The sequence below is a fragment of the Ambystoma mexicanum genome, chromosome 7q (assembly GCF_040938575.1).
Source record: "Ambystoma mexicanum isolate Mex_15411 chromosome 7q, UKY_AmexF1_1, whole genome shotgun sequence".
NCBI classification, from domain to species: domain Eukaryota; kingdom Metazoa; phylum Chordata; class Amphibia; order Caudata; family Ambystomatidae; genus Ambystoma; species Ambystoma mexicanum.
This window is the reverse complement of record NC_090941.1, coordinates 640974560-640996035: the sequence shown is the minus strand read 5'-3', so window position 1 is coordinate 640996035 and position 21476 is coordinate 640974560. Positions and strand designations below refer to the sequence as shown.

Here is a 21476-nt window from a genome sequence, read left to right as displayed (position 1 = left end):
TTGATGTCATGGATGTTAGTACTTGCAGTGCACAGTGGTGGCCCGAGTTATGGTTGCTTAGCTTACCATAACTGGCGAATTTCTGTGGGTTTTCGGTTTTACTTGCAACCATAATATGGATAGGTTGTTATAAGTGCAAAGTAACTATAACGTCCCTTAAAAAAAGTTTTTTTCACTGAATTTGATAGGTTTTTAGTAGCACAACTTAACCATAACCTTTAACAAATGCCTTTCACTGAATTTCATAGCTTTTTACCAGGATTCCCTTCATTTGTATATATGTACCATACAACAAACGGAACCCCTGGTGCCCATGCTGATAGCCCCTGAGTCCCCGGACTATGCGTCTGTTCGCGGACATCGGGTAGCATCCAAACTGCTCAAAAGGTCAGGGGTTCTCTCACATTGTTGTACCATGCAGCAAAGACACCGAACATATACAAAGAGCACCACATACGTGAATTACAATGAAAAATACACTAGGTCTACAAACACTGTACTTATGAAAGGAACAGAAAAAATGCATAGGGTATGCACCATAATGGAATGCAACAACAAGAAAAATAACGTCTGCTTCCAACAATATTACCTCAGTGCTGCTTTACATAGAAACTAAGAAGGAAATGTTAGCGGAAGAACTGCAAAGTACTGAGGGCAGAACTGCATTACTATGTGGTAAGAACACTACATTTTTTCCTATAATTGCACAGTTTATTCAGTGTACAACAACAGTACAAAAAATTATTTTTCTTTTTTTTTACTCAGAAATGGCAAGCACCCTAGTATGGCTGGAAGAGCATGTTCCTCGTATCAAAATAAGTGAAGATGGTAACCCCAATGGTACATAACAGTCTGAAAAGTAAGACAGTTAATACACATTGCTTCACATATACATGACAGATATTTCTTTCTTTAACAATACATACTGGAAATGAAGAAAATGCACCAGAAGCAGCACCTCTTCCACAAGAGCATACGCGCAAAGAACATGAAACACTCTGTAAATAAAAACTAGAGAGCCTGGACGCAAACATCGAGCAATTGCTAAACAATTTTGCCAGCTTAAAAGATTTTGTACAAGGACATATTATGGAAAAAATAAAATACTACTGCCCCACTTGCACCTGTAACCCTTCCCCCTTTCCTAGCCAATCATCCCCACAAATTCCCTGTAAAGAGACGTTATAATGAGACCTCAATCCCTTCATCACCTGATGCCCAACCTGTACAAAACCCCAATTCCCCTGTATATGTCCATTTCTGCCACCCCTTCCTTTCCCTAATTGTGTCTATGAATGTGTGTAAATAACGGTTTATATGTATACTGTTGCTGTGTGTGTGTTGTTTTCCTTTTTTTAAATCTCGTTATAGAGTTCAGGGAGTGCGGTACTGACCTGGATGACCGCAATTAAGCAAAATGGAGGTGTCCTATGGACACCGCGCTTGCCCAGCCTGTCCGCAATCAAAATGGAGGTGTCTGTAGGACGTCACGCCTGTCTGCAAATTTGTGACGCACCTTTAATTAGTTGTGGAAGCACACACCTGTCCAGCAGACACCTACGTGAATGCGTATCTCATCCTGTGTCGTGGTAACACCGCCCCTGTCCGGCATGTCCGAAAAGAGTTGTGACATACTTTGATTAGTTCTAGGTGCCCACCCATGTCCGACGAACACCTGCGCACATGCGCATGCCACCTCCTGGGTCCTACGAACACTGCGCCTGTTCAGAAATGTCTTCTGCATGTGTGTTGCAGCCCAACCCTGTCCGTAGGACACCTATGCACATGCGCAAAACGTATACCACGCAATAGCTGTCCTGCGGACAGCCGTCCAATTCAAGAACGTTTGTGATGTCACCATGTGACCGCACCCACGCTAAGTGTCCGCCCTTATTTGCGGACACTGTCCGGGCCCCCGGACATCGTAAAAATGCTTTTCTGGGCAATCCAAGTTGTTTTCCTGTGAAACTACACCCTTAGAGAGGTCCCACACTATGCCCCTTGTGAACGGACCACTTTTGGGAACTTTTTAGGCCCGCTTTCGAGTTCGAAGTGCTCCCCAGGAACCCTATCAAAGGCCACACCGCAGAGCTGCTCCTCATTCTGTTTTTGGCTGTCTAAAATAGAGCAGTGGTCCAGATTGCTCCTTCCTGCTGCAATTGCTTTCTGCTGAAATCTGCTCTGCTACTTTTGCTGCTGTGCCAGAACAGTGTTCCAAATTGCTCCTTCCTAGAATTGCTTTCTGCTCAATCCTTTGGAGCCTAATGGAAACCATGGCTGCTGCCACTGCCTCTGCCTCAGCAGCACTTGCACCCTCACCACCTTTCCAAGGGTGAGGGGAGCGTGGTGATGTAGATAGGGATCAAGAAGAAAGCAAGCATGAGGTAGAGGAAGTCCCCATTGCCTGCAGCCAGCGTGAGTCTTGGGTGTGGAGGCTATTTACCACCTTTGGAAACCTGCCCAAAGCTCATGCAAACAAGGTGAACTGCACTGAGTGCAAGATGGTACTCCGTCACGGCAAACCAGGCTTGCACAGCTATGTCACCACCTCCATGAGGTGACACATGAGGTCGAACCACAAGGCGGCAGCTCGAAGGGTCATTCCCTTCGAACAAGGAAGTATGTTGAGTTCCTCTGCAGCATCCTCCGTATCTACTCCTGCCACCACAATGGACACTCCTGTGGGGCAGCGGATCCCTGAACCAGCCCTGCAGGCCATGCACACCGCAGCAGACCCTTCTCTTTCGAAGGTCACTTTATTGTGCATGTACTTTGACGCAGTACTCTGCTGGGGTGAGCGACTTCGAAGTGCTTTCAAGGCTTTGGTCTGGGAGCATGATAAACACTGCCCTCTACCTAAGTAAGGCCGGCCCAACATCTTCCTCTCTTCACCTGCCCTTTCTTATCCCTGTGGATGTAGCCCCTTCACTTCCCTCCCTTCCCTTCCTTTCCTTGTGTCTCATGTGTAAAATAAACTACAAAAAAGGCTCTTTTCAGAGCCACCTTTCACAGTTTAAAAATAGAATTGCCAATGAAATGATGCAGGCCGCTGCGCAACCTGTGAAGTCTGCGGACATCCAAAATAATACGAGAGGTGATTCCGTCAAAAACATTGCACTCTTTTCTGGGAGAAAGTGGTGGCTCTGAAAATAAACTTTTTCTGGTGTTTGTTTGTTTTTGGAAGGGTTGAAGTGGCCATCACCTACCGGAAAAACGATTCCTATACTTGCAAAAAGGAATACAATGCATTTTGGATATTCTGCAGAAAATGCTGATTGGCAGCATCAGTAAGATGGACTACATCTCTGCGAAAAATGTTTGTGCTATGAAACATATTTTCATGCCAACATCTCCCAAAAAGGCGCAAACAGCCTTGTTTACATTGCGCCTCGCTTTCTCCATTTGCGGACCAAATGAACGCAGCCACATCTATCTCTGGGCAATGCGAGAAATAATTATTCAGGAGTTTGGAAACATGTCCATGGCTTGCCCACGTGCCGCCTTCATCGCAAACTGCAGAGAAATTCCGGTAACATGTCCTAAACTGTTCGCTCCACAATTAATAATAATAATGTCTGGATTGAGCGTCACCAAAGTGGCACAAAGAGGAACCAAATTCAGCCACTCCACTTCCATGCACTCCATACCAGTGGACATCCACATGGAATCCAAGATGTGCAGCCACTCCAGTGTACTGCATGCACTTCAACCAATCTATCCAGGAGTCCCCGAAAAATCCATACACTCTGCCTCCTGAACGACAAAGCCATAACCATAGCCATCTGCACGCCTCTCTGCAAACAGACCTTCTGCCACAGTCTCTCCTTACACATCACACCCAGGAAACCTTATTGACCAATCCCCTGGCCTTCACAGTGCCATTTCCATGCCTGCCATCTTCAAAAGCCCTGATGTGGCATGTGGACATATCGTGCTTTGCAGAGGGGTGGGGGATTTCCTCTTTAGAGGTGAAAAGAGCCTTTTTTTTAGGTGCTACTGAAGAAACACCTTTTTAATATTGTTTTTCTCTTCTTTTCCTCCTTACTGCCTTAAATTAACTTCTTCAAAGCATCCCTTAGATTTAAAAAAAAACCTAGCATTTCGAAGGAAGGACAACACAACACCATCTCCAGTAAAGTAGTGTGCACTAAGGGAATCGATGTTCTCATTGGAGAAAACAGACATTTTAGCACTTCCCAAAACCACATAAATGCCACTATTAACAAGCCACCTTGCAACATTATGCTGGGGATTGAAGACATTGGGATCGTTCCATAGTGCTCTTGTTATTTGAGCAAAAAACACCTTTGCATTAGGGAAAAGCACCATTAGCTCTTCCACGAACAAATTCAATACAGGAACCAAAATTGGGGCACAGTGCACCACCAAAACATCAGGACGACCAAGAGCCCTCTTGCCTTTTGCATAGCTCTCCAGATCACATACAAATTAATCTCCCAATATCAATACAGTAACTCCAGCCATCTTCACTACACAACCAACACAGTGATGAAACTATGTATTGCCATCCTTTCCTGTTAAGCACACCCTGAACACTTGATTGGATAATCCCCATAGTACACTCCCATTTCCATGCCAATCATGCTAACAAGCCCCGGATTCAGCATGTGCGATCTGCTGACTACCCGTTGTCCACGGATCTTGTAAGGCAGGGTCAGCCCTTCTTCCCTTTCCACTTACACTTTACACCACTATCTCATTGACTACTGGTAAGTAGTCACACAACCATCCACCAATCACATCCAAGACCTCTACATCTAACTCTTATCATCTCTGTTCAACACCCCAGATTTACCATTAAACACTCTAAAGTTCAGGTCTCCTGTGATTGCAAAGCACCTCCAGCAAAAAGTACTGTAAAACTATCTAAGATTTCTGCTTCCAGATTCATCCACATCTCCATCCATCAACACAAACTACAGGTATGAATAGTTTTTGTACAGTACATTTGCAACTTTGTTATAAGTGCCTGTGAATGGGGTACCTGCCACTTACACTCCATAACCTACTCAAAAAGCATACTGTTATTTGTCCTATCATCAAGTGGCACTTACAATGCTATGTTCTTTGAAAGGTTTCATTTATCTATATCACCCATTGTAATGTTCAAACTGTTATTCTCTTCTTTCCTTCTGTCATTTGTACAACCTCTTCACCCCACTAACACCTATCAAAATTCAAAAAATGCACACAGAAAAGGAAAACTGAATGCATCTTACCAAAGCATACCAAGTACATACATTGTATGCATGTCAACAGGGTGCCTGTCACTTACCTTGCACAGTTCACAGAATTACTGAAAAAGCAATAAAATGTATGTGTACATTGAGAACGGTACCGTTTTTATAAATGTGGATAAATAAATCAAACAAATGAAATGATTGCTCCACTCATGCAGCAAGGATATATCTGCAGAAAAGTTAATGGAATTGCACACAAAAACCATTCTCCTTTCCTATCTGTACATCTTTCCGAACCTTTTTCTCACCATACTACAACTTGCACTAATCCATTTCCAAACGAAATAGTCCTACAGCAACACACTTACTTGCTAAAGTGCACCTCATACAGCACACCTATAAATGAACCACTGACCCCCTTACCAAAAATGCTGATGCTCCCAAGCCCCCATTCATATACAAAGCTATCCAATTTCACACACACACTAACTCTTCCGGCCGAGAGATACTCCCACTTAAATAATGTATTTTCCTAATGCAATCACTATGCCATTAACAAACATATGTGTTCTTCCTTCTTTTGCAATTGCAGTGAAAACCTCTCACCTGATAGCCAGTGGCATCTCAAGTGGAAAATGCAACCTACAAGAAACCCACTCTCAACATCCAAAAAAGTAAGTGCAATACTAACGTAGTGTTCTGCCTCTTAATCAGACAGTGCAGTGTTCTTTATTGTAGGATATACCATTGCATCAACCCAACCGTATTTGCTTCATTCTTACTCACGGCACCTCAACAGGTGCCCACTTCCTATTGTCATCTGACCGCAATTATAGTAACATACAGATACCAATAAAGCCTTCCCAACCTAAAGTAACAGCCCATTACACAATCACACACCTCTGTGCATGCCTACCCTCATATTCAAACTCATGCACAGTGCACACATATACATCGCAACACCTACACACCCACAATTTCCTTTTTTCTCCAACAGATACTATAGAATGCCTACCAGAAAGCAACTCCATAGAAAACACAGAAATAGAGCAGATCAACCTAAAAGCATACAACATAGCCATCCGCCTCTAGCAAAACTTTGTACAGAAAGTTCAAACAAAACAGCTAATAGTCACTAACGAAAACAGAAGCACCTAACAAGAAACACACTTTAACTCCTCTTTCAAAATGTCAAAATAAATGTACTAAAAAGATTGCAACTACCACTACTGCTAACAGAGCACGTACAAATGGTAATGTAGCCACAAGTAAGCCTTCCAAAAAATACATTTTACAAAAGGTTTTCCACCAGAGTCCTTCAGAACCTTATAAATATAGGGGAAAATTCACGCTCCACCCTTAAAACTTACCGCAAAAAATCCTAGAAGCTCTTGTAGACGGTGCAATGCTCCTCAAAAGGAAATTCTTTATATACATTTTAAACAGAATGAAACCACTAACAAAATTAATTACTAAACTAAAACCAGTACTTCACAACTAACGCAATATCAGCATAGATACCTTTGGCAACATCTATACATGTGAGTGGAGCCACACCCACCAGCACAGATCCAAATTTCAATGAAGAATCATACAAACAAGAGCAAATAAACCAAATTGCCATACATAGCAGTGGGCGGGAATGAAAAGGTAGACAATACCATAATGGAAGAAGCACTGCTTTCACAAATATCCCCATCAACCTTAGAATCAACTCTCCATTCCACTGAACCAATACGCCCCATCCACAAATGGCCATGCACATCAATGTGTAACGTATGCCAAAACTCTTATCAAATCTTTGCACCAGTTCCTCAATCACTATGTGAAAGCCAATGACAAAGGAAAAATTAAAATACTACAAACTGTGGGTTCCTGTACAGTGCACAAATACACAGGACTATGAGGACATTCATTAGCCTGCATTTCTGGACCTGCTTGCAAAAGCACCTTCCACCATAACAAAATGTTAGCGACACGCCATTCTACTGTATAAAATCTCATTCACAAACTGTACTATGCCAAAAGTCCTGCTTTAGCACTGGAGCATTTAAATGACATTCTCCTACACGGTACAGCCAAACAACTGCTCGAACAAATAGACCACATCCAAAGCAAATATTTTGGAACTGAAGAGCACTTACACAATCTAGTAACTTCAGAAAACAGTAGCAACAACCTTGCATATGTCAACTTTCTATTACAAACATACAAAAAAGAAATAACCAAGTTCAAAAGCACATCTGCTGAAGTACCAAACCAAGTATGTGTGTGTTGTCGCAGAACGTTTTATACAAAGAGCACGAAAACTATAGATATAATGTACAAAATAGAAGACAATGAGGAATCCCAATGGTTCCAATTAGCTCTCTACCTTATAGCAGAAAACAAATACGAAATTACTAAACCCTCAACACTGTGCACATACTGCATTGCAAAACTTGACAATAACCAAATGCCTTCACAGGCTATCCGTAGTAATTTGGAAATATTCCCACTGCCAAAACCACTCCAACAGCTTAATTTGTATGAGACCATTATAATCCAAACAGTACACCCATTTCATGCAATAATACAACTACAACCAAAAACTGCAAAATTGCCTCCCACTGAATTACTGAGGCATTTGTGGCGAAGTAGTTTATTTGCCATTCGATCTCAATGAAAATGTAGACACTCTACGAGTGCAACGGCCAATAGAACAATCTTTGATAATCCTGGTGAATGGTGTACCTACAAAAGACAAAAGAATTTGGCAGCAACTAGTGGACTTAAACAAAGTTAGAAAAGCCCTGCAATATCTTAAAGACAACAATTAATGCTACAAAGAACTAACATTGAAGAAAACCTGAGAGAAACAACCAAAATAATTCAGAACTCCTCAACAACTGGCCAATTTGAACTTATAGATCCTACTGCAGCCTCCAATATTTTAGACCACTATACATTTCACCCACTGCTCTCCAAAGACACCACAGACGTTTCACTGGAAACATATAAAATGCGGCAAGTCAAAGAATCACCAATCAGTATATAGGAAAAAAGTGTAGAAGCACAAGCCTTTGCTCTACTTTTTCCTATTGGAAAAGGTGGAAGGTACGATGAAAGATTCACACAAATTACAAATGTATTCTGAAGACCCTAGATTCAGACAAAACATGGAATACATTTTCCACCTTCTCTTTGAAAGTGAAATAGCACCTCTGTTATGGAGTTGCACACACATTAAAAACAGGTTCCAATTTTCAAAACATGTCTGCTACGCAGCTACTTCAAAAGGTGCAAGACAAGGTTTTACAATAAAGTATAACAAATCGCTTGGCAAACATGCGTGGAACGAAAGAATACTGGTTCTGAGGGCACGCAGATGTACGGTGTATGCTACGCAACCTTGGCCCGCCACGTTTCTCACTAAGTTGTGCTGAGTATGCATGGGAAGACTTGCACACTTTCCCACTCATAGCAAACAAAATGGGTATAGACATGAAAACACCAGGAGAACTCTTCTCTCTTGATCCTGTAAAAATATCAAGGTACTTGCATCATCGCTTTCTTGCCATGCTGCACTTCATTTGTAATAAAACACGTCCTCCCCTCAGAGAAGTGGAACAGTTCTTTTGGAGAAAAGAATATCAAGCCAGAGGAGCACCACACATCCACATGCTTTTGTGGATTAAAAATGCTCCTAAATTTGGTCAGGACAGTGATGCAACTGTTTTGCAGTTCACTCACAAATGTGTCACTTGCAAAATCCCTTCAGAAAGTACACATAGCAAACTACATGCACACATTTCTCAGTTTCAAAGATACAAGTGTGGCAAGTATTGTCAAATATAAAAACAAAGGCAAATACTACACCAAATGCTGCTTTTGGTTTCCCTAGACCAGTTTCAGCAACAGGACAGCTTCATGTCTTCGGGTTATATACAGTGTGAAAAGCAAATCTCCTAGGAACACATACTGCATAAAAAGAACCGAAGGATCAAAGTACATCAATGATTACAATGCAATCATTGCCCTCCTATGGAATGCAAATATAGATGAGCAGTACATTGCAGACAATTCCACTGCAGTTGCACGATCTGTCACAGCCTACTTAACCAACGCAGAGAAGACAAAGCTGAAAGACCTCTGGGATGACACATCAGACAAAACACTGTCACAGAAATTGTACAGCTTTGGCATAAAAATGCTCTCGCATAGAGAATGTGGCTGCTACGAAGCCGCAGACCATTTAACCGGCACCGCCTTATATGGGAAATCGAAAACATAGTCTGGCTATGCCTTGCTCCTGCTGCATCCAGAAAGAGTTCTCAAATCGTACTAAGAAATAAAAACAATAACCAAAAACGATCCCAACAGCCAGGACATTTTGAAAAACAATTTATTGGACACATACTACCCAAACAGGAGTACTGCTTTAGAAACCATGTGCCTATACCACATAGCCCAAAACTTCTCATACAAAAATAACATTAAACCAGATGAGAAAAAAGGTAAATGCATAGTCGAAAGTTGTGAGGGCAGCCTGGTGAAACTTACCAAACGCAGCCTGATTAACCATCTGATGCTGTCATTAAAAACTCAACGCAAAGAACTGTACTACATGGCCCTACTGCAACTTTTTAACCATGGAGAAAAGATTTATTATTTATTATCTGTAACGCTCACCTGGTTCCCACGGGGGCGCTGGTCTAGTCTGGATTGCTGTGGCTTCTTCTAGCGTGATGCGCAGGACCCGGAACACCGATTGGACAGGACCTCCAAATCGTGCTTGCCTGGCCCGTAGGAATATCCTTCTGCAGATGAGAAAGGGGATTAACAGTCTGCAGAATAGTGTGCTAGCTCTCCCCTTCCCCCCTTCGTTCCTCTCTAACTTCCTCCAAACCCCGGTTTAAGCTCACCTTATGGTTTGGAAGGATGAACTCTCCATCCTGCTTCTGGTGCAGGGGCGCGCGTTCGTCCAGTTACTTCACTGGTTTTCAGAATGGCGCTGGCAAAATCCACTTGACTTTCCTGAGCGATGCGCCATAAGTATGAAAGTTCAAAGTTCAAGTGAGGCCCCCCTTTATGTTGTCTTTCTAACCTGTGATCTGTCCTTTATTTCAGGTGCAGAATGAAGGCGATGCGTCGAGGGGTTAAACTGCAGAGGTGAGTAGTGATGAGGGCGATCCCTCTAAATGTCCTTATCATTCCCCAGAAATGTCTCTTGTCCTTTCCCCATAGGGGCCGGGGTACGGTACCTGCCAATGGGGCGGCGCCGACCCGAAATGTGGAAGAAAAGCCCGTAAGTATTATGGCTGTTAATCAGGCTTTCCTTCTGTGATCCTTCTGCTCACCTTTTGTTTCTTCCTCTCTCCCCTAGGTGCAGAGATGTGGCGTCCGATGCTGACAGCCGCGATGGAGCCGGGAGATGTCTCGAGGACAGGTGAGTGAAGCGTGGCGCTGCAGCGAGCAACGTGATGCTTTTAAATGGAAGTCTTTCTTCAGGGATGCTGGCAAGAAGATTCTGGATGCAGGTAAGAAGTTTGAAATAGTCCTTGGTTTTCACCTTTCTCTTCTCTTCCTTCCTTGCAGGTCTTCCAGGTTCGAGGCGGGCGTGGCTGGAGTCCAGGAGCAGGAGCAGACACGGTGAGCGTTAAGCTGCAGGAAGCAGAACAACGCGAAGCATGAGCTGCTGTCTGGGCGTGGCTTAAATAGCCTCCAAAGAAGTCCTAGGTATGTATCCTTCCCCAACTAGGTATGTATCCTTCCCTGGCCACGCCCGAGTGAAAAAATAGTCCCTATGAAAAAATAGTCCCTTTCAGGTCTCAGGGAGGCCTGAAGCGTGCAGCATGGTCTGCATCAGGTAAGTGCACAAAACACCTCCCTTTATGAGCCTGGCGCCTATGGCGCCAGGACTGATGTCCAACATGAGCCTGGCGCCAAAGGCGCCAGGACTGAGTCCAAAGAGCCCCTATAAGGGGCCGCTGGGCTTTTACCCGAGGGCATGATGCCTGCTTCTGGGGGTGCTGGGCCTTGCCTGGTGCTCCAGGGGTAGGCATCATGACATTATCAGTCTCACTTATTTATAAAGGATGAAGGGACCCTTGAGAAAGTTCTTTATATAGACATATACCGCCCCAGGTTGGATTTGTGGTTGGCTGACAAGGTGCAGGTAACATTAAGAAAACAATACACACGCTGATAGACCTGAAGACTTACCCAGTCTTTACTTGATGCTGCAAATGCTTTTCACCCGAAAACGTTACCCTTCATGTTAGAGATTTTAGCAGTGTATGGCTTTAATCCAAATTGGCTCTGGCGGGTCAGGGAGCATTATACCACATCTACAGCAGAGGTACGATTTAATTAAATATCCTCACATTTGTTGGCTTCCCTTAAAGGGACAAGATAGGGTTGCCCTCTTCCTTAGACGTTTATTTATCCTAGTGATTGGAACATTGGCAGAAAACATTAGACAATGTAAAGGCATGCATGTTATTTATATGGGAGATGTAGAACATAGGTTATGATTGTTTACAGGCTAGATTCCGTTATATATCAAACAACCTAGGCACTATTTATAGGAGCTGTCGAGTCTCTTGCAATATTATGGGCAATTGCCAGGCGATAAAGTAAATGTTGATACATCACTGATACTTTGTGATATCTGGTCACTGTTCGAAAGATAGCTACTCTCCTTTTTGTAACTGCAATGAGAAGATTAATTATTTTTGTTTGTCTAAGAAATGATTTGGATTCTCTGTTTCATATTAAGTTTCCTCCTTTGTGGCATTCTCTGCAGGTGGATCTAAAGAGAAGGTGATATTTTATGGTTAGGATAAATGGGATGGCTGACAACATTGAAGATGAATGTGCTCCCTAGAGTGCGCTTTCTGTGCATGATGCTCTCTATTCAGATCCCAAGACCATTCTTAAATAAATGTAAGTTCGCCCTTCTCTGGTTTCTTTGGGATGGGTTTCTTTCCTCGGAACTTGGTGGAGTGAGTCACCCGGATATAGAGGGACATTTTCTGCCAACATAGTGTTTTATATCACCATTTAAGGCCTGATAGGAGAATGCTATGGGTTCACCTAAAAAGAAATGTAAAGAGGCCAGAAAAAGTAGCAGAACAAATGTAGGTTCCAAAATCAGTACTTCTCAAGGTAGCTCGGGGACTACCAAACCTTGTCACTTTATGGAATTTGACGATCACCGGTTTAATAGCTACACTGTCCTGGTTCTCCCTCATGAGTGTATCTGGGCTCCCCATTTGTGTAAGAAATTAAGGCAGGTCTCCACATTTCCAGGGTCAAGAGCTTGACCACATTCATACTGAAGAGTACACATTTCCTGTGTGTTATTTAGGATGACATGTTTTGATTGTATTAGATAAATGAAGCCCTTGTCCAAAATAAAGGTGGGCAGTGGGTGAGGAGATTGTTTCTAGGTAACCTATGTGTGGTAACAAATCCCAGTTACAAAGAGACAATTAATGTGCATAACCTTGCATGTTCTTTGTGTCCCTACATTTTTCCTGTTCTTCTTTTTTGGAGGGAATGGGCTAGATGGAGAGTTGGAATGAGATAACTTTGATATTGGCTAATATAATGACCAAATGCATTTCTGTTTTGTTTATCTTTGTTTGGTGAATATTATGACTTGCTGCTTCCTTTTCTGAAAACCATACAAATTGAATTAAAATCCTGAATGAGAATGGTGGGTGAGAATCCCAACATTCATAGTTAGGTTTGTAGGTTTGAGATATTCTTCTAAGGTACCTTACTACCGTATCATTATTGCTTTTGGAAAAATGCACATGAACATGCATGTTTACCACTGTTTAAACGGTTTGGCTGGCGGAGAACTTCAGTCACTTTTAGAATGCTTTTTAAAAAGCATGTCAAGTTTATCAGAATCTCTTCAGAAAATGAACTATTAGTCATTAATTTAATTAAATCTTTTCATCCTAATCATCCCAATCTCTTCTGAAAATTAACTATTAGTGGGCCTTTATTTTACAGAGCTCGTATAGTGCTTTTATCCAAAGCGCTGGACATAATAAAATACAGTACAAAAAATGTAAATGTGGAAAAAGAGACCAAAGTAACAGCTCAGCTCACAGAGCAAACATCAGGGTACAGACATGGGTTAAGACGACAGACTGAAGAAAATGGATTTGAACCACTTCTTGAATTTATGGGCAAGAATGAATGTCTACAGGGAGGGCAAGGAGTTGGAAAGAAAGAAAACGGCAAGCAGCACAAGAAGGGTGAGGAACAGAAGGAAGAAACTGAGAGGAAGATAGTTTGCGGACAGGGTGGTACATAGAGATGTGGTAAGGTGGGGGCAGGGCGTGAATGCTCTTGAAGACTAGACAAAATGAAACTCTAACCGAAGGTGAATTGTGAGCCAATGAAGAATGAAGAATGATTAGATATGGTGAGATTTGGGAATACGAGGCAAGGTTGAAAAGAAGTGGAGGATTGGATGTAAAGGAAGGATGGCTTAGTTAGGGAGACCAATATATAATGAACAGTAGTTTAGCCAAGAAAGAAAGATAGTTTACAGAAGAAGTTTAGTGGAAGGAAAAGTTAGAAGATGGCGAATCGTCTTATTACTAAAGAGGTGAAATTGGCAAGATTGGGTGATAGATGCGATCTGGGGAAGGAATGAGGAAGAGTCAAAAAGGGCAAGATTACATGCTTAAAGGCCAATGGGAATCTCAAGAGGAGGAAACGAAAGTTTGAAAAGAAGGGATAGAGAGAGAAGTGGGGAAGAACAGTATTTAGATATTTTTTTTTTTTTAGGGATAAGGCAGAGAAACCGGGAAGCCATCCAGGATTTCAGTGTGGTGAGGCAAGACGAGAGACGCTGGTGTGAAGGGGGTATTAAGTGAAATGGCAGTTTATTTTTGCAGGAAAAACAATATCAATTTAGAAAGACCGCTCTGTGACCGCACAGAGCAGTCTTTCTAAGTCGAACTGCCAGCTCTGCGACACACACAAGTGTGCGCAGGTGCTGACAGGCACGGCAAGACCCAGAGTCTTTGCGGGAGTGTCAGGTGAGTGAGTGTCTGTCTGTGTGAGAAAAGAGATGTTTGAGATGGATGAGGGGCAGGGAGGAAATGAAACTGGTTGTTTGTGTGTATTTGGTGGAGGAGTGGGGAAGCAAGGAGGAAAGGGGAATAAAAAAGTAATGTGCTTTTTCGGCTTTTTAACAGCCGCATAAAATAGACTGAAATAAATCTGTCATTTTTATGTGCAGCATTCAAAATGCAGAAAATTCACATATAGCTGTGAATTGAGTCGTCACATGCAGAAAAGTAAGTATGTGGGCTTTATCAGCGTACAGGTGAACCTGAAAGCCAAAGCCAAGAATAACTTATGCTAAGGGAGAGGTATAATGTGAGAAAAGAAGAGGGCCAAGTACCCAGCCTTGGGAGACACCATAAAAAAGAGAGCAAAACTGGGGAATGGACGACTTCCAGGTAATTTTAAAAGAATGCTCAGAATGATGGGAAAAGAACCACAAAAGAGTAGCGTCAGAAAACCAAAGTGATGAGGATGTGGACAGAAGTGTTGAGTGATCCACTGTGTCAAAAGCTGCATGGTCAAGACAAGAAGACAAGAAGAGAAGACCCGTTAAGGTGGCGAGCGTGAAGAATAGCATTAGAGAAAAGGGCAGTCTCTGTAGAAAAACTGCAACCCAAGCTGGATACTCAAGAGCTGAAGAAGATTTATAAAGGTTGAGATACCGAGCTTAGTTGAAAGCAAGAAAGTCACTCGAAGCTTTGAAAGGTGAGGGGGAAGGGAAATAGGATGGAAATTCAAAGGTTCAGCATGGTCCAAAGTAGGTGTTCTTAAAAAGGGGATGGGCGTAGCAAATTTAAAAGAGGGAAAGTATCAAAAGGCAAATTGAAGATAGAAGACAGAGTAGAGACAAAAGCAAGAAAAGTAGGTTTGATGAGAGAAGCAGGTATAAAGATCAGGAGGCATGGACATGGGGTGTGACTGAGGAATGAAGTTGACAACGTCAGCATTTGAGATAGAGCAGAATGGAAAGGGGGGCGATCGGAAGTAGAGGTGGTGGCAGAGTCAGTGGAAATTACTGCAGAACTGGGGGCAGAATGGGGGGTCAATGAGCAGTGAATATAATAAATCTTTGACAGAAATTAGTAAAATCAGTATGGCTAAGAGAAGATGAAGCAGAAGGGTTAGGGGCAGTAAAACTTACTAATAGTGAGGAGTTTGGCAGAAGATGTCTGAGACTTGGTGAAATTGGGAAAATGAATAGCCTTAGCCTGTTTGAAAAGAGAGGAAAAGTAAAAAGTAAAGAAATAGTGAAGAGAATGGTAGGTAGTTATCAGTTTTTCTAAATTTCAGCCATTTACGTTTGGCTCTGCAAAGTTAGATCCTAAACTGCTTACGGAAATTGGAAAACCAAGTCCGGGGAGGTTTACCCTTGAGTAGAAATGTAGATAGAGGGCATCGAGAATCAAGCGATGCAGCAATGGCAGTGTGAAACGTATCAGGAGCAGAATCAATATCATTTATAGAAGGCGGGGAGGAGCCCGGTACATGTCTTGAAATAGATTCTATCAGTAAGGAATTATTAAGTTTGCAAAAATTGTGATGCAGAAAATAAGAGGAAGAAGAGGGAACTGCGAAAGAAGCAGGGGAAGGAGGAATGAAGTGGAGATCAGAAAGTGATCAGCAGGAGGAAGGGCATGAGTTAGAATGGGATCAATAATATTACAATTGGCAGCCGTAAAGACCAGGTAGATGATACCACCTTGATATGAGTAATGTGAGGATTCTGCAGGATTCATCACATAGGAAGAGGGGAGCAGAACGAGATTATAACAGTAGAAAACAAATAAGGGGGCATGAGTGAGGGTCAGGAAGGGCAGGGGGTATATGCATGTTAAAGTCACCAAGAACAATAAGGGAAGAGGCAGTAGTAGAGCCTAAAGATAAAAGGGATTCATAGTCATTGTAGAAACACTCAAGAGGGTGATACATGACCAACATGGTATTAGGAGACGAAGAGGAGAAGGACACTGCATGATGAGAAGGAAGGAGGAGAAAGGGTGAGTGGGACAGGAGACCAGTGAGTATGAAGATCAGGCTGATCCCACCACCAGAATGGCAAGGTCTAGGGGAATGGGAAAAGGAAGAATTAACTGAGGTTAAGGCTGCTTGAGTAGCAGAATCCAGTTGGCAAATCCAGGTTTGTCATACAGAAAAGTCAAAATTAAAGGAAAAGAATAAGCACAGAACAAGATCAGTTTTCAGAAACAATTGAATGTGTATTCCAAAGGCCTAAACTAATAGGCTTAAAGAACGAGTTATGAAGAGTAGGGTAGATAAGATGTCTGTGAGATGCATGGTGAACATCATGCCTAGGTCTAGACTTGAAAATGTGAACTGGAATGTTCATAGTTAAGGGAGGATAGGGAACACAAAAATAAATTAACAAAGTTATGCATTGTGAAGGATATACGTGGATCTGCATGTCAATGAATGGAACAGAAAGAAAGCAACCGGTCGAACCGGTGTGAACAGGGGCAAGCATTAATCAAATCCTTTGATTAGTCAAAACCTTCTTTAGAATATTCCCAAACTTATTCAAAGACAATAGTCTTAACAATAACGATTACTTTCTGGGGGTGTGACTTATCGCTTATTGACAATTGAAACTCTCTAAGCTTTACTGCAGCCTCCACTTATATTGATCCACCCACAGTTTTCCTTCTATGCTAACATGCCATCAGGGCTCTCCTGCAAGCCCTTCTTCATTCCACCAAAGACCCACCCCCTTGTTCTTGATGCTTGCTCCATTGCTTATGCTGGCTCTGTGAACTTGAGGCCCACTCCACAGCAGAGGGGCAACTAGACTGAAACTCCAGGGAGGGCTAACGTGTCAAATGGTAGAGGAGGGGCTGCCTTGATAGTGTCCCCCTCATTTTCATTTGGGATAGTACTCTGAATGGTTCAGGCAACTTCGGTAACTGGCAGCAACAGGGCAGGAAATTGTTAGTATGCTATGCTATTATCTCTGGTGCACTTAATGGCGTGTGAGACTATATATCCGCCTAGCAAATTAAGTAATATAGGAACTGAGGGAGGGTCACAATAACAGTAAAACAATTCTAGGTTGTGGTCTTGAGGTGTCACTAATGGAGGAGCACAAGGAGACACTATTTTGTTCCTAAAACCATTAAATCTGCCCTATTGTAAGGCCGTCTTTTTTCTTCTTAATATTGTGAACATTTTCACTTGCAAGGATTCCCCTTTCTGCAGTTAGGCCACAGTGAGATTACACATTTTTGTTAATCAGTGAACCCAACAAGTTGAGCTCAGAAGGTATACCTTCTGAGCTCAAATTGTAACACACATTTACGTTTTGACTTTCAAGGACTACAGTGATATTGTCTTGTAGTGTTTACTTGAAAAATACAGTCCCAAAGCAGCCTGTACATATGTTATAGAAACATGTTAAGCCAAAAGAATATCATTGCACCTATATTTTGCACATCCTGAATGGAAAACTACAAGTCCTAGAATGCAAAATGATAGCCTGAAAAATCTATTGCACAGAAAAAGCAGCATCACATGTAGACTGTCCTTGCTTCTTATTGTTCTAACCCACTCGGTGGGAGCTTTACCACCTGGTATCAACCGTGGCTCCTTAATTCCCTCACGCTTGAACTTGTCCCCAGGCCAGTACCAGTCAGTAAAACTCTTCCTCGCCCTCAATGTGCACCCAGAGTTTTATTTCATAATTATGTTTCATATGGATCCCCGAAAATAGCCATCCTTAATGTTAGTTCGGCCATCGGATTCCCCTTTCTGCCAATCCGATGGCCTAACATACAAGATAGCTAAACTACCCAATTTTGGGGATCCATCTGAACGATAATTATCTGTAGTAAGTACTCTCACTATATACAACAGACTTTTTTCCTCATGCACTACGGTGTTCCTCTCCTCCTCGATATTCTTATGTCAAACCGAAATGAGAGGAAGACACCTACACGAGTAACTTTCTCTGCTCTGCAGGGAAGGAATTGGGCCAGAAGAAGGCACACAGATGGTCTTGCCCGAGCATTGTTTCTTGTAGAACTGAGGCCCAAACCCCCATGTTGAGGAAGCTCCCTGCCCCTAACCGCTTAAGTCTCCTGAACTTTGTGCGTGTGGAGTATCAATGCTAGATTCAATGCGTGCAGCAAAATGTGACTTCGCAAACTGCATCTGAAAGTCGTCCTTGGCTCACCACAGCAGCTCAAACTCAAGCAATGAAACGGTCCAAAGCTGTATATGTCTCATGCTATGCATACATTTTACTGTCCTGATAACTATTCTGACGTGTGAAATGGGCACAATACCCAGTGTGCATTGTATGGTCAGAATGAATGCACATTAGAATTACAATTACAGGCACCTTTGATAAATTGGTGGTCATTCTTATGTTCCCAATTGCACTTTGTTTTTATGCAAAGCAGCCAGAATCCTATATTTAGGTCACCCCCATTATTCAACACCTAGATCCGCCCCTCAGCCACGCTCACATCACTGACAATCCACCCCCCCACACCTTTTACCGCCCCTCCCCACCCCCGAAAGGGGAGGATTTTTAGGGGGTTCCCCCAGGACATTTTGTCCATTTCCAGCAATGTGCTCTGCTTCTTAAGTGTGCTCAGCCTCTTGCATTGGGAAAGTAAATTGTAGAGGGATGAAGCCTTCTCCTTGCGAACCTACCATAACTCGAGCAAGGGTTAGCAGGCAGGGAAGCAGATAACGGATACACTTAGGAGGCACACCAGTGGAGAGACCCTTAAAGTATGTTCACTCATAACTCGAGTTCAGGTGGGTTTTTGAAAATAATTGACATGGAGGTCGTGCTCAGAAAATAAAAATGGTTCTAAAGGGACCCCCTGAAGATCAGTTTCCAGCAGTCGTTATTTTACAAGTGCAACATAAATAATATACACTATTAACTGATGCTGGATTTTGACCTTTGTACTTTTATTTTCAAGATGCTGCCGACAGTGCTACTGCTTCATGAGATGGAGGGACCTAAGGGAGCATGGACTATCCTGCCAGTCATTCCACAGTAAGTGCGGACTGTTAAATATTTAATGGCCAGTGTATACTACTGGTAATATTAAATTACCTACATGATTGAATCGCTTGATTTCTTCCAAATAATTCCTATCCCGCACTTGATATGGGATCTCATAAACTACACTGGAGGCACTAGCATTTACCACCCTCAAGTTAAGTTTCTTTGACCAGAAGATTTTTGTACTGGTTGTGAATGAAAAGTAATATTTTTAATGTGAAAAATGGCTCCACACTATATATTTCAGGATGCCTCAAGCATGGTTGACCAGGGTGAGTGCCAACGAAAACGAGCATTGATAAAGCCATGAGGGCTGACTTTTCTGTATACATTGGTATTTCTTTTATGTATGGATGGAAGGTTGGATGTATGAGTTTCATTGTGTGGATTGAGGATGGATGGGTTGATCAGCATAATTGTTTAGATGGCTGTGTGAGAAATGATGGAATTGGGTGTGGGTGTGATTGTGTGGAAGGGTAGATGGGTGTGATTGAGGAATGGAACCATGGCTGGGACTAGATGTATGGGTGTGAATGTGCAGTTGATAATGTGATTGGGTTGATTGCTGAAATAGGATGTATGGGTTATCCCGCCTAACTTCATGAATACAGATGGAATAGAACCCAGGGTGTTGTGAATGAAATTAAGAGCAGGCTAGATGGCTAGATTAAAAAGCATGACACCTGTGCACGCATCATGAAAGCTAACCTTAAAAGGCAAAAGTGAGTACGAGCAGCAGTTTCCTTTGGGTGCACAACACAACTGGAGAATGAAGGCAAAACTGACGTACTTTCTTTTAAATACATGCAGCAAGTGCAAAGTTGTATTTTATGTGCCAACGTGTGTGTTTTTATAGGTGTGTAGATGTATGTCGGTGTACTACTTGTGTTCCTGAGTCTTTGTATTACTATGTTGGTTGCTTGAACAGTGCCTACCTCTGATGATGGGCCCGTATTGGGGAGCCTTTCTAGCATAAATGGAAAAAATAGTTTTTTCCAAAGTATGTGCCAGTGTAATATTATACCACCAAACACCTGCTTCAAGAAAAGGCTGGAGGTGATGAGATGCTTCAGGGGGACTCAACAAGAACAAGCTGCCCGCATGTATGGGAGGCACTGCTTCCTGTCTCTCCGGTGCGAATAAAAAAACATGCATAGCTTTGCACATTTGAGCTGGCTATGACTATTACACAGCAGATTCCCTTAATGCAAGCATTGTCAAAGCGAATATGCCTGGCATTGCAAATGTACAGGGTAAGATTTTATTTGTTGTAAAGTCCTCACAGGACCAAGAAAGTCTTCATTTGCAAAGCCAGACATATTGGCTTTTCCAACGCTTGTTTAAAAAGTCACTTTGAGGCAGCCAAACAGCAGTAAAAGTGCTATACAAACAAGTAACGTGATCTAACACCTGGCTCTGTCTCGCCTATAATAGGTTTGCCTCATTTCTAATGCCAACATCTCAGTCATATCCGCTATACTCCATCCCCTGCCCCCCAACTCCCTCTTTATTCCTCTAGACTGCTTTTGAGTTGGTTCAAAGCAGTACAAGCACTAACATGACTTTTTCAGGGAGCGGGGGGTGGAGGGGATGTTGGTTTTGGCGTGCGCCACCTAATACCAAAACCTTAGTACTGTAAGAAAAAGAGGAGTTCGGGAGCAGTTTTGCGTTGCAATGGCAAATGGCCGACACTTATGGGATGAAACGGTCCAAGCACCGTCCTGGCCTGATTTGTTTCTAGGATGGGTGTGCTTCCGCCATTTCATACCGTAAGCGTCTGTCATGACCCCCAGTAGAATACAGGGCGCACCCTCGCATAACAGTAGGGGAAGGCAGAGTAACATGGGTAAGGTCTGGACACTCAAGGTTGCTAGCTGGCATAAACACCTGTTCACAAGCACTGACCGCGCCAACCAAGATGGCCGCTAGGTTGGGACTCGGTACAAAATTCAAGATGGCCTCCAGATAGTTAATGCCTTCAATGGCCCTGGTGGTCTAGTGGTGCAGGGTGCAGCCCAGGGCTATAAAACCACACCCTGTGCTTAGCGTTTCTTCTGCTTACTCTGTAGGCAGTGTAATGCTTACCGCTCCACATGCGAGACTGATTTCTGCATACCGGCTGCTAGCCATGACCTCGGCTTACCTGATTCCATGCTTCAGGGATT

The 21476-nt window shown here is 42.7% G+C and overlaps 1 protein-coding gene across 1 annotated transcript in view; it reads left to right on the top strand.

The window, feature by feature from the left end:
- Window positions 1–21476, top strand: part of B3GLCT (beta 3-glucosyltransferase) — a 1424518-nt gene that overhangs the window by 580853 nt on the left and 822189 nt on the right. The window contains exon 5 of the mRNA XM_069639745.1: window positions 19226–19302. Within this exon, the coding sequence (XP_069495846.1) occupies window positions 19226–19302 (77 nt within the window). The remainder of the gene's footprint in view (window positions 1–19225; window positions 19303–21476) is intronic.